Genomic DNA, 13,849 nt, shown 5'->3' on the forward strand with positions numbered 1-13,849 from the left:
TAGGTAGTCTTATCCTATACTCTGTAGGAGAGATGTCTCCAGTAGTTAGTTTGTTCGGTCGGTAGGTAGTCTTATCCTGTAGGAGAGATGTCTCCAGTAGTTAGTTTGTTCGGTAGGTAGGTAGTCTTATCCTGTAGGAGAGATGTCTCCAGTAGTTAGTTTGTTCGGTCGGTAGGTAGTCTTATCCTATACTTTGTAGGAGAGATGTCTCCAGTAGTTAGTTTGTTCGGTCGGTAGGTAGTCTTATCCTGTACTCTGTAGGAGAGATGTCTCCAGTAGTTAGTTTGTTCGGTCGGTAGGTAGGTAGTCTTATCCTGTAGGAGAGATGTCTCCAGTAGTTAGTTTGTTCGGTAGGTAGGTAGTCTTATCCTGTAGGAGAGATGTCTCCAGTAGGTAGGTAGTCTTATCCTGTAGGAGAGATGTCTCCAGTAGTTAGTTTGTTCGGTAGGTAGGTAGTCTTATCCTATACTCTGTAGGAGAGATGTCTCCAGTAGTTAGTTTGTTCGGTCGGTAGGTAGTCTTATCCTATACTCTGTAGGAGAGATGTCTCCAGTAGTTAGTTTGTTCGGTAGGTAGGTAGTCTTATTCTATACTCTGTAGGAGAGATGTCTCCAGTAGTTAGTTTGTTCGGTAGGTAGGTAGTCTTATCCTGTACTCTGTAGGAGAGATGTCTCCAGTAGTTAGTTTGTTCGGTAGGTAGGTAGTCTTATCCTGTAGGAGAGATGTCTCCAGTTGGTAGGTAGTCTTATCCTGTACTCTGTAGGAGAGATGTCTCCAGTAGTTAGTTTGTTCGGTAGGTAGGTAGTCTTATCCTATACTCTGTAGGAGAGATGTCTCCAGTAGTTAGTTTGTTCGGTAGGTAGGTAGTCTTATCCTATACTCTGTAGGAGAGATGTCTCCAGTAGTTAGTTTGTTCGGTAGGTAGGTAGTCTTATCCTATACTCTGTAGGAGAGATGTCTCCAGTAGTTAGTTTGTTCGGTCGGTAGGTAGTCTTATCCTATACTCTGTAGGAGAGATGTCTCCAGTAGTTAGTTTGTTCGGTAGGTAGGTAGTCTTATCCTATACTCTGTAGGAGAGATGTCTCCAGTAGTTAGTTTGTTTGTTCGGTAGGTAGTCTTATTCTATACTCTGTAGGAGAGATGTCTCCAGTAGTTAGTTTGTTCGGTAGGTAGGTAGTCTTATCCTATACTCTGTAGGAGAGATGTCTCCAGTAGTTAGTTTGTTCGGTCGGTAGGTAGTCTTATCCTATACTCTGTAGGAGAGATGTCTCCAGTAGTTAGTTTGTTCGGTAGGTAGGTAGTCTTATCCTATACTCTGTAGGAGAGATGTCTCCAGTAGTTAGTTTGTTCGGTCGGTAGGAATTCTTATCCTATACTCTGTAGGAGAGATGTCTCCAGTAGTTAGTTTGTTCGGTAGGTAGGTAGTCTTATCCTATACTCTGTAGGAGAGATGTCTCCAGTAGTTAGGTAGTCTTATCCTGTAGGACAGATGTCTCCAGTAGGTAGGTAGTCTTATCCTGTAGGAGAGATGTCTCCAGTAGGTAGGCAGTCTTATCCTGTACTCTGTAGGAGAGATGTCTCCAGTAGGTAGGTAGTCTTATCCTGTAGGAGAGATGTCTCCAGTAGGTAGGTAGTCTTATCCTATACTCTGTAGGAGAGATGTCTCCAGTAGGTAGGTAGTCTTATCCTATACTCTGTAGGAGAGATGTCTCCAGTAGGTAGGTAGTCTTATCCTGTAGGAGAGATGTCTCCAGTAGGTAGGTAGTCTTATCCTGTACTCTGTAGGAGAGATGTCTCCAGTAGGTAGGTAGTCTTATCCTGTAGGAGAGATGTCTCCAGTAGGTAGGCAGTCTTATCCTGTACTCTGTAGGAGAGATGTCTCCAGTAGGTAGGTAGTCTTATCCTGTAGGAGAGATGTCTCCAGTAGGTAGGTAGTCTTATCCTATACTCTGTAGGAGAGATGTCTCCAGTAGGTAGGTAGTCTTATCCTATACTCTGTAGGAGAGATGTCTCCAGTAGGTAGGTAGTCTTATCCTGTAGGAGAGATGTCTCCAGTAGGTAGGTAGTCTTATCCTGTACTCTGTAGGAGAGATGTCTCCAGTAGGTAGGTAGTCTTATCCTGTAGGAGAGATGTCTCCAGTAGGTAGGTAGTCTTATCCTGTAGGAGAGATGTCTCCTGTAGGTAGGTAGTCTTATCCTGTAGGAGAGATGTCTCCAGTAGGTAGGTAGTCTTATCCTGTAGGAGAGATGTCTCTAGTAGGTAGGTAGTCTTATCCTGTACTCTGTAGGAGAGATGTCTCCAGTAGGTAGGTAGTCTTATCCTGTAGGAGAGATGTCTCCTGTAGGTAGGTAGTCTTATCCTGTAGGAGAGATGTCTCCAGTAGGTAGGTAGTCTTATCCTGTAGGAGAGATGTCTCTAGTAGGTAGGTAGTCTTATCCTGTACTCTGTAGGAGAGATGTCTCCAGTAGGTAGGTAGTCTTATCCTGTAGGAGAGATGTCTCCAGTAGGTAGGTAGTCTTATCCTGTACTCTGTAGGAGAGATGTCTCCAGTAGGTAGGTAGTCTTATCCTGTAGGAGAGATGTCTCCAGTAGGTAGGTAGTCTTATCCTGTAGGAGAGATGTCTCCAGTAGGTAGGTAGTCTTATCCTGTAGGAGAGATGTCTCCTGTAGGTAGGTAGTCTTATCCTATACTATGTAGGAGAGATGTCTCCAGTAGGTAGGTAGTCTTATCCTTTACTCTGTAGGAGAGATGTCTCCAGTAGGTAGGTAGTCTTATCCTATACTCTGTAGGAGAGATGTCTCCAGTAGGTAGGTAGTCTTATCCTGTAGGAGAGATGTCTCCTGTAGGTAGGTAGTCTTATCCTGTAGGAGAGATGTCTCCAGTAGGTAGGTAGTCTTATCCTATACTCTGTAGGAGAGATGTCTCCAGTAGGTAGGTAGTCTTATCCTGTAGGAGAGATGTCTCCTGTAGGTAGGTAGTCTTATCCTGTACTCTGTAGGAGAGATGTCTCCAGTAGGTAGGTAGTCTTATCCTGTAGGAGAGATGTCTCCAGTAGGTAGGTAGTCTTATCCTGTAGGAGAGATGTCTCCAGTAGGTAGGTAGTCTTATGCTATACTCTGTAGGAGAGATGTCTCCAGTAGTTAGTTTGTTCGGTTGGTAGGTAGTCTTATCCTATACTCTGTAGGAGAGATGTCTCCAGTAGTTAGTTTGTTTGTTTGGTTGTTTGTTTGTTTGTTTGTTTGTTTGTTGGTTTGTTCGGTTGGTACCAGACTGTTTCCTAGGAGGTGTTTAACTCCACCCAGACTGTTTCCTAGGAGGTGTTTAACTAACTCCACCCAGTCTGTTTCCTAGGAGGTGTTTAAACTCCACCCAGACTGTTTCCTAGGAGGTGTTTAACTCCACCCAGACTGTTTCCTAGGAGGTGTTTAACTAACTCCACCCAGACTGTTTCCTAGGAGGTGTTTAACTCCACCCAGACTGTTTCCTAGGAGGTGTTTAACTCCACCCAGACTGTTTCCTAGGAGGTGTTTAACTAATTCCACCCAGACTGTTTCGGAGGAAGTGTTTAAACTCCACCCAGACTGTTTCCTAGGAGGTGTTTAACTCCACCCAGACTGTTTCCTAGGAGGTGTTTAACTCCACCCAGACTGTTTCCTAGGAGGTGTTTAACTAACTCCACCCAGACTGTTTCTGAGGAGGTGTTTAACTCCACCCAGACTGTTTCTGAGGAGGTGTTTAAACTCCACCCAGACTGTTTCCTAGGAGGTGTTTAACTCCACCCAGACTGTTTCCTAGGAGGTGTTTAACTAATTCCACCCAGACTGTTTCGGAGGAGGTGTTTAAACTCCACCCAGACTGTTTCCTAGGAGGTGTTTAACTCCACCCAGACTGTTTCGGAGGAGGTGTTTAAACTCCACCCAGACTGTTTCCTAGGAGGTGTTTAACTCCACCCAGACTGTTTCCTAGGAGGTGTTTAACTAACTCCACCCAGACTGTTTCCTAGGAGGTGTTTAACTCCACCCAGACTGTTTCCTAGGAGGTGTTTAACTCCACCCAGACTGTTTCCTAGGAGGTGTTTAACTAACTCCACCCAGACTGTTTCCTAGGAGGTGTTTAACTCCACCCAGACTGTTTCCTAGGAGGTGTTTAACTAACTCCACCCAGACTGTTTCTGAGGAGGTGTTTAACTCCACCCAGACTGTTTCCTAGGAGGTGTTTAACTAACTCCACCCATACTGTTTCTGAGGAGGTGTTTAACTCCACCCAGACTGTTTCTGAGGAGGTGTTTAACTCCACCCAGACTGTTTCCTAGGAGGTGTTTAACTCCACCCAGACTGTTTCCTAGGAGGTGTTTAACTACACCCAGACTGTTTCTGAGGAGGTGTTTAACTAACTCCACCCAGACTGTTTCCTAGGAGGTGTTTAACTCCACCCAGACTGTTTCCTAGGAGGTGTTTAACTAACTCCACCCAGACTGTTTCCTAGGAGGTGTTTAACTCCGCCCAGACTGTTTCCTAGGAGGTGTTTAACTCCACCCAGACTTTTTCCTAGGAGGTGTTTAACTAACTCCACCCAGACTGTTTCGGAGGAGGTGTTTAAACTCCACCCAGACTGTTTCCTAGGAGGTGTTTAACTCCACCCAGACTGTTTCCTAGGAGGTGTTTAACTCCACCCAGACTGTTTCCTAGGAGGTGTTTAACTAACTCCACCCAGACTGTTTCCTAGGAGGTGTTTAACTCCACCCAGACTGTTTCTGAGGAGGTGTTTAACTAACTCCACCCAGACCTGTTTTGTGATCCATTACATTTTGACTGTCCACTTAAGTCCAGACTCACCATTTTATAAAACCTTTTCAGACAACGTGAGGTGTTTTGAGGATGAGTTGACCCCTGATCTTTAACCTCTGTGTGTGTCTCCTGAACAGGGTGGCAACGTGCTGACCTCTGCCAGGCTCTCTCTGCCCTCCATGGCCTCCAGGGCATCTTTCCCAGAGGTCACCAACGTCACCAACTACCTGTGAGTTAAGTCTCTCTGTGTGTGTGTGTGTGTGTGTGTGTGTGTGTGTGTGTGAGTGTGTGTGTATTTATTAATAGCACTGGGTGTGACCGTCATATCTGCAGCTGTCTATTAATGGCACTGGGTCACTGGGTGTGACCGTGCTTTCCCAAACAATACCCAGTCTTTATGAACTCCCCTGTGGGGTCCCAACCCAACCACTGCTAACAGTCTTTACTCTAACCCTACAGGAGAGAGAACGGTAGTGGGGTCTGTCTGGACCTCCAGGTGATTGACAACGTGCCGGGAGCCAAGGTGGAGGAGGAGTCAGAAACGCATCACTTCCTGGCTGGGAACCTGTACAAGCCCAGGAGACGGGTACGGCCCTGTCAGCACTGTCACACAGACAGACAGACAGTGTCTTATCTCCTCTCCTCCCTGTCCTCTCCTCCCTGTCCTCTTATCTCCTGTCCTCTTAACTCCTCTCCTCCCTGTCCTCTTATCTCCTCTCCTCCCTGTCCTCTTATCTCCTCTCCTCCCTGTCCTCTTATCTCCTCTCCTCCCTGTCCTCTCCTCCCTGTCCTCTTAACTCCTCTCCTCCCTGTCCTCTTATCTCCTCTCCTCCCTGTCCTCTCCTCCCTGTCCTCTTATCTCCTTTCCTCCCTGTCCTCTTATCTCCTCTCCTCCCTGTCCTCTCCTCCATGTCCTCTTATCTCCTCTCCTCCCTGTCCTCTTATCTCCTCTCCTCCCTGTCCTCTCCTCCCTGTCCTCTTATCTCCTCTCCTCCCTCTCCTCTCCTCTCCCCCCCCCCCATAGTGCCAGTGGGGGACCACTAGCATCAGGACAGAGAGATCTGCATTGTATAACTACAATATGACTTGCTCTCCCCTCCTCTCTCTCTCTCTCTCTCTCTCTCTCTCTCTCTCTCTCTCTCTCTCTCTCTCTCTCTCTCTCTCCCTCTCCCCTCCTCTCTCTCTCTCTCTCTCTCTCTCTCTCTCTCTCCCCTCCTCTCTCTCCCTCTCCCCTCCTCTCTCTCTCTCTCCCCTCCTCTCTCCCCTCTCCATAGTACCAGTCCCACTACAGCAGACACTTCATGACAGTGGGGGACCACGAGCGTCAGGACAGAGAGATCTTCCAGAGAAATATGAAGAGCCGCATGGAGACGTTCAAGACCACCCGACACAAACGCCACAGCCACAAGAAGGACCGCAGCCAGAAAAAGGCAGGGACCCCTAAAATAAATGATTGGATGTTATTATCTCTGTGTAACTTCAGCAGGGAACCAGGATAGGGGGAGACTTTAGCATCTCTAAAAGAAATGATTGGATGTTATTATCTCTGTGTAACTTCAGCAGGGAACCAGGATAGGGGGAGACTTTAGCATCTCTAAAAGAAATTATTGGATGTTATTATCTCTGTGTAACTTCAGCAGGGAGCCAGGATAGGGGGAGACTTTAGCATCTCTAAAATAAATGATTGGATGTTATTATCTCTGTGTAACTTCAGCAGGGAGCCAGGATAGGGGGAGACTTCAGCATCTCTAAAAGAAATGATTGGATGTTATTATCTCTGTGTAACTTCAGCAGGGAGCCAGGATAGGGGGAGACTTCAGCATCTCTAAAAGAAATGATTGGATGTTATTATCTCTGTGTAACTTCAGCAGGGAGCCAGGATAGGGGGAGACTTCAGCATCTCTAAAAGAAATGATTGGATGTTATTATCTCTGTGTAACTTCAGCAGGGAGCCAGGATAGGGGGAGACTTCAGCATCTCTAAAAGAAATGATTGGATGTTATTATCTCTGTGTAACTTCAGCAGGGAACCAGGATAGGGGGAGACTTTAGCATCTCTAAAAGAAATTATTGGATGTTATTATCTCTGTGTAACTTCAGCAGGGAACCAGGATAGGGGGAGACTTTAGCATCTCTAAAAGAAATTATTGGATGTTATTATCTCTGTGTAACTTCAGCAGGGAGCCAGGATAGGGGGAGACTTCAGCATCTCTAAAAGAAATGATTGGATGTTATTATCTCTGTGTAACTTCAGCAGGGAGCCAGGATAGGGGGAGACTTCAGCATCTCTAAAAGAAATGATTGGATGTTATTATCTCTGTGTAACTTCAGCAGGGAACCAGGATAGGGGGAGACTTTAGCATCTCTAAAAGAAATTATTGGATGTTATTATCTCTGTGTAACTTCAGCAGGGAGCCAGGATAGGGGGAGACTTTAGCATCTCTAAAATAAATGATTGGATGTTATTATCTCTGTGTAACTTCAGCAGGGAACCAGGATAGGGGGAGACTTCAGCATCTCTAAAAGAAATTATTGGATTGGAGAAAGGTTTAACCTCTTGGGACCAAATCAATATTTAAATTGTTTTTTTATTTTATTTAACCTTTATTTAACTAGTCAGTTAAGAACACATTCTTATTTTCAATGACGGTCTAGGAACAGTGGGTTAACTGCCTTGTTCAGGGGAACAGTGGGTTAACTGCCTTGTTCAGGGGAACAGTGGGTTAACTGCCTTGTTCAGGGGAACAGTGGGTTAACTGCCTTGTTCAGGGGAACAGTGGGGTTAACTGCCTTGTTCAGGGGAACAGTGGGGTTAACTGCCTTGTTCAGGGGAACAGTGGGGTTAACTGCCTTGTTCAGGGGAACAGTGGGGTTAACTGCCTTGTTCAGGGGAACAGTGGGGTTAACTGCCTTGTTCAGGGGAACAGTGGGTTAACTGCCTTGTTCAGGGGAACAGTGGGTTAACTGCCTTGTTCAGGGGAACAGTGGGTTAACTGCCTTGTTCAGGGGAACAGTGGGTTAACTGCCTTGTTCAGGGGAACAGTGGGGTTAACTGCCTTGTTCAGGGGAACAGTGGGGTTAACTGCCTTGTTCAGGGGAACAGTGGGTTAACTGCCTTGTTCAGGGGAACAGTGGGGTTAACTGCCTTGTTCAGGGGAACAGTGGGGTTAACTGCCTTGTTCAGGGGAACAGTGGGTTAACTGCCTTGTTCAGGGGAACAGTGGGTTAACTGCCTTGTTCAGGGGAACAGTGGGGTTAACTGCCTTGTTCAGGGGAACAGTGGGGTTAACTGCCTTGTTCAGGGGAACAGTGGGGTTAACTGCCTTGTTCAGGGGAACAGTGGGGTTAACTGCCTTGTTCAGGGGAACAGTGGGGTTAACTGCCTTGTTCAGGGGAACAGTGGGGTTAACTGCCTTGTTCAGGGGAACAGTGGGGTTAACTGCCTTGTTCAGGGGAACAGTGGGGTTAACTGCCTTGTTCAGGGGAACAGTGGGGTTAACTGCCTTGTTCAGGGGAACAGTGGGGTTAACTGCCTTGTTCAGGGGAACAGTGGGTTAACTGTCTTGTTCAGGGGAACAGTGGGTTAACTGCCTTGTTCAGGGGAACAGTGGGTTAACTGCCTTGTTCAGGGGAACAGTGGGGTTAACTGCCTTGTTCAGGGGAACAGTGGGTTAACTGCCTTGTTCAGGGGAACAGTGGGTTAACTGCCTTGTTCAGGGGAACAGTGGGGTTAACTGCCTTGTTCAGGGGAACAGTGGGGTTAACTGCCTTGTTCAGGGGAACAGTGGGGTTAACTGCCTTGTTCAGGGGAACAGTGGGGTTAACTGCCTTGTTCAGGGGAACAGTGGGGTTAACTGCCTTGTTCAGGGGAACAGTGGGTTAACTGTCTTGTTCAGGGGAACAGTGGGTTAACTGCCTTGTTCAGGGGAACAGTGGGTTAACTGCCTTGTTCAGGGGAACAGTGGGGTTAACTGCCTTGTTCAGGGGAACAGTGGGTTAACTGCCTTGTTCAGGGGAACAGTGGGTTAACTGCCTTGTTCAGGGGAACAGTGGGTTAACTGCCTTGTTCAGGGGAACAGTGGGTTAACTGCCTTGTTCAGGGGAACAGTGGGGTTAACTGCCTTGTTCAGGGGAACAGTGGGTTAACTGCCTTGTTCAGGGGAACAGTGGGTTAACTGCCTTGTTCAGGGGAACAGTGGGTTAACTGCCTTGTTCAGGGGAACAGTGGGTTAACTGCCTTGTTCAGGGGAACAGTGGGTTAACTGCCTTGTTCAGGGGAACAGTGGGTTAACTGCCTGCTGGTTACTAGTCCAACGCTCTAACCACTAGACTACCTGCTGGTTACTAGTCCAACGCTCTAACCACTAGGCTACCTGCTGGTTACTAGTCCAACGCTCTAACCACTAGTCTACCTGCTGGTTACTAGTCCAACGCTCTTAACCACTAGGCTACCTGCTGGTTACTGACCCAACACTGGGCTGGGTTTTAGACAGGGTGGGCTGGGTTGTCTGTACTGGGTTTTAGACAGGGTGGGCTGGGTTGTCTGTACTGGGTTTTAGACAGGGTGAGCTGGGTTGTCTGTACTGGGTTTTAGACAGGGTGGGCTGGGCTCTGTACTGGGTTTTAGGCAGGGCTGGGTTGGGTTGTCTGTACTGGGTTTTAGGCAGGGCTGGGTTGGGTTGTCTGTACTGGGTTTTAGACAGGGTGGGCTGGGTTGTCTGTACTGGGTTTTAGACAGGGTGGGCTGGGCTCTGTACTGGGTTTTAGGCAGGGCTGGGTTGGGTTGTCTACTGGGTTTTAGCCAGGGCTTTCAACGGTATAGCCAGGGCCTTCAACAGTATAGCCAGGGTCTTCAACGGTATAGCCAGGGACTTCAACAGTATAGCCAGGCCTTCAACGGTATAGCCAGGGCCTTCAACAGTATAGCCAGGGTCTTCAACGGTATAGCCAGGGACTTCAACAGTATAGCCAGGCCTTCAACGGTATAGCCAGGGCCTTCAACAGTATAGCCAGGGACTTCAACAGTATAGCCAGCAGGGCCTTCAACAGTATAGCCAGGCCCTTCAACAGTATAGCCAGGGTCTTCAACGGTATAGCCAGGGCCTTCAACGGTATAGCCAGGGCCTTCAACGGTATAGCCAGGGCCTTCAACGGTATAGCCAGGGCCTTCAACAGTATAGCCAGCAGGGCCTTCAACGGTATAGCCAGGGCCTTCAACGGTATAGCCAGGGCCTTCAACAGTATAGCCAGGGTCTTCAACAGTATAGCCAGGGCCTTCAACAGTATAGCCAGGGCCTTCAACGGTATAGCCAGGGACTTCAACGGTATAGCCAGGGCCTTCAACGGTATAGCCAGGGACTTCAACGGTATAGCCAGGGCCTTCAACGGTATAGCCAGGGCCTTCAATGGTATAGCCAGGGCCTTCAACGGTATAGCCAGGGCCTTCAACAGTATAGCCAGGGCCTTCAACGGTATAGCCAGGGCCTTCAACGGTATAGCCAGGGTCTTCAACGTTATAGCCAGGGCCTTCAACAGTATAGCCAGGGACTTCAACAGTATAGCCAGGGCCTTCAACAGTATAGCCAGGGCCTTCAACGGTATAGCCAGCAGGGCCTTCAACAGTATAGCCAGGGCCTTCAACGGTATAGCCAGAGCATTGGACCGTCCTCTGTTGCAGATGGGAGAAATAGGAAGTAATCATAAGTGGGAGGAGCTGTAGGAGGGTTCCTGTGGGTCCTGTCTGGTTTCCTGTGGGTCCTGCCTGGTTTCCTGTGGGTCCTGTCTGGTTTCCTGTGGGTCCTGTCTGGTTTCCTGTGGGTCCTGCCTGGTTTCCTGTGGGTCCTGTCTGGTTTCCTGTGGGTCCTGTCTGGTTTCCTGTGGGTCCTGCCTGGTTTCCTGTGGGTCCTGCCTGGTTTCCTGTGGGTCCTGCCTGGTTTCCTGTGGGTCCTCCCTGGTTTCCTGTGGGTCCTGCCTGGTTTCCTGTGGGTCCTGTCTGGTTTCCTGTGGGTCCTGCCTGGTTTCCTGTGGGTCCTGCCTGGTTTCCTGTGGGTCCTCCCTGGTTTCCTGTGGGTCCTGCCTGGTTTCCTGTGGGTCCTGCCTGGTTTCCTGTGGGTCCTGCCTGGTTTCCTGTGGGTCCTGCCTGGTTTCCTGTGGGTCCTGCCTGGTTTCCTGTGGGTCCTGCCTGGTTTCCTGTGGGTCCTCCCTGGTTTCCTGTGGGTCCTGCCTGGTTTCCTGTGGGTCCTGCCTGGTTTCCTGTGGGTCCTGCCTGGTTTCCTGTGGGTCCTGCCTGGTTTCTTGTGGGTCCTGCCGGGTTTCCTGTGGGTCCTGCCTGTAATAGACATTCTAACGGGTGTTTTCTCGCCCTCCTACAGCGGAGAGGATCAGACGTTAAAGAACAGGACCTCAACGACAAACCTCGACGGAACGTCAGCTGGCAGGACAAAGGTGAGTCACTCCCTTAAACACACTGGAAATGGAGTCAGGCCTTAGTGATTTCAATAGCATTCCTTCATAGCCTGTGTTCCCAGTTCTCACTCGCTCAAACTCATTTCTGAGGGTTCTGGAATCTAGGGCTACGTTCCAATATCCACACTAGTACATTATCTAGGATGCTCAGGCATGACATTGGTTCACACTAGGTAGTATGTAAGTGTGGACACTGGGACAGAGCATAGGAGTTGGTTGTAAAAATAAAAGATAGTAGCTATCATTGATCATGATTGATATTGTTCATGTGTCTACAATGCCCCCTCAAATCCTATGGTGGTGCATTGTGGGTAGGGTAGTGTTCATGTGTCTATGATGCCTCCTCCGATCCTATGGTGGTGCATTGTGGGTAGGGTAGTGTTCATGTGTCTATGATGCCTCCTCCGATCCTATGGTGGTGCATTGTGGGTACTGTAGTGTTCATGTGTCTGTGATGTCCCCTCAGAGCCTGTGAAGGTGCATTGTGGGTACTGTAGTGTTCATGTGTCTGTGATGCCCCCTCAGATCCTGTGGTGGTGCATTGTGGGTACTGTAGTGTTCATGTGTCTGTGATGCCCCCTCAGATCCTGTGGTGGTGCATTGTGGGTACTGTAGTGTTCATGTGTCTGTGATGCCCCCTCAGATCATGTGGTGGTGCATTGTGGGTACTGTAGTGTTCATGTGTCTGTGATGTCCCCTCAGAGCCTGTGAAGGTGCATTGTGGGTACTGTAGTGTTCATGTGTCTGTGATGCCCTCTCATATCCTGTGGTGGTGCATTGTGGGTACTGTAGTATTCATGTGTCTGTGATGCCCCCTCAGATCCTGTGGTGGTGCATTGTGGGTACTGTAGTGTTCATGTGTCTGTGATGCCCCCTCAGATCCTGTGGTGGTGCATTGTGGGTACTGTAGTGTTCATGTGTCTGTGATGCCCCCTCAGATCCTGTGGTGGTGACAGTGGAGTCTGAGGATGAGAAGGGGGAACACTTTGAGCCAGAGAAGGAGGAGGACGTTGGCATCACCTTTGTGGCTCGAAAGGTTCCAGACACGCCCAAAGAACGACCCAAATCTGGTAAGGACACATTGACACAGGAGAGACTAGAAACTTAAGAAAATGGCCTGGTGTCCCTGTCTAAATACTGTACTAATACAGAATCCTGACTGTATTCTCCTCTGTCTGACCTGTGTCCTGTCTCAGTCCCGGCTGGTCTGGAGGTGTGTCAGAGCCCCTCCGTGGCCCCGCCCTCCCCCACCTGCAGTGAGAGGAACCTGCCCTGGAAGGGCGGTATCGGAACCCTGCCGGTGTGTATTTCCATGGAGGCTACTAAAATCATCCCCATAGACCTGCAGCAGGCTTGGAACCAGAGCATCTCCTCCTTAGAGAGCCTGGCCTCTCCGCCGGGCCCCGTAGAGCCCTTACACCCCCGCGTCAGCGCCCTCTCCAGGCTGGGAGGGCAGCGTCCTGTCTCATACTCTGGTAGTGGAGTTAGTGGCTCTGGTTTTGGATCCAGAGGGGCTGGGTCAATAGTGGCTCAGGGCATCGCTCGGTTTGAGTTCCCTCCAGGAGGAGAGGAGGAGGAAGAGGGAGCCTTGTCTGATCAGGAGCAAGAGCTGCAGCCCCTCGTGTCATCCTCTGTGAGGCCCCCCGGCCCCCCGCCCCCTCCCCCCCTGGCCCAGGGTCTAGGGCGGAGGAGGAACCCCTGTGTGTACCTGAGGAGCCTGGTCACAGCGCCCCCTCCTGGCAGTGAGCCGCTGGCACGCAGCAGAGGGCCCACTCAGCTTTAATAGCTCCAACCACATCTCTGGTGTTGCCCCGGCGACCCAGATCTAGGATCAGCTTACTCAACCAAGTCCCTAACCAATACCTACTAGGGAGAACAACACAAGACTGATTTCAAATCAGCTTTTATGGGCAATCACGTCCCTCACTGCCTCACACACTCAACAACAGAACAGTCACCCAACCACACACACCAGCTCAGGCCGTCCAACCCCCTCAGCTCTGCTACTTCTCCTTCCAGACGACGAGTCTTCATCTCCTTCAATAACTCTGGATCCACTGTCTCTATAGATTCAGACATACATTACAAACACACACACACACACACACACACACACACACACACACACACACACACACACACACACACACACACACACACACACACACACACACACACACACAGGATGTTGGACTAATACAGCGATGATGATATTGACGAAGTATAATGAGCATCCCATAATGAGCACCCTATTCCCTATATAGTGCACTACTTTTGACCAGGGCCCCAATAGGGAAAAGGGTGCCATTTGGGACGAAGGCTGAGAGTTTTGATGTGGCAGCTGGTACAGTCACAGATAGACAGACACAGTGCATTGTGGTCCAGGGTTGGGGCCGTCCGTCCATGTGGTAAAACAATACCAGTTTCCAGAGAGAGTGTTGTTGATTGATGACCAGATCCTGGTCCCTGATTGGTTCTATCCCCCCAGGTCCCTGCAGGGGTCGAGGTTCTGCTCTGTCTGTTTCATACACTTGAGTATAAGTCAATGTCAAGATGTAAGCCGATTTGGGAAATATATCTGTCCACAGCCGGACGG

The 13,849-nt window shown here is 49.2% G+C and overlaps 1 protein-coding gene across 1 annotated transcript in view; it reads left to right on the plus strand.

Moving 5' to 3' along the window:
* Window positions 1–13,337, plus strand: part of LOC139384429 (sodium/hydrogen exchanger 5-like) — a 76,593-nt gene extending 63,256 nt beyond the window's left edge. Inside the window, exons 12-17 of the mRNA XM_071129194.1 lie at window positions 4,927–5,018; window positions 5,249–5,375; window positions 6,064–6,219; window positions 11,160–11,232; window positions 12,192–12,323; window positions 12,450–13,337. Coding sequence (XP_070985295.1) covers window positions 4,927–5,018; window positions 5,249–5,375; window positions 6,064–6,219; window positions 11,160–11,232; window positions 12,192–12,323; window positions 12,450–13,036 — 1,167 coding nt within the window. The 3' untranslated portion in view covers window positions 13,037–13,337. The remainder of the gene's footprint in view (window positions 1–4,926; window positions 5,019–5,248; window positions 5,376–6,063; window positions 6,220–11,159; window positions 11,233–12,191; window positions 12,324–12,449) is intronic.
* Window positions 13,338–13,849: the final 512 nt, after the last annotated feature.

The sequence above is a fragment of the Oncorhynchus clarkii genome, chromosome 26 (assembly GCF_045791955.1).
Source record: "Oncorhynchus clarkii lewisi isolate Uvic-CL-2024 chromosome 26, UVic_Ocla_1.0, whole genome shotgun sequence".
Lineage (NCBI taxonomy): Eukaryota > Metazoa > Chordata > Actinopteri > Salmoniformes > Salmonidae > Oncorhynchus > Oncorhynchus clarkii.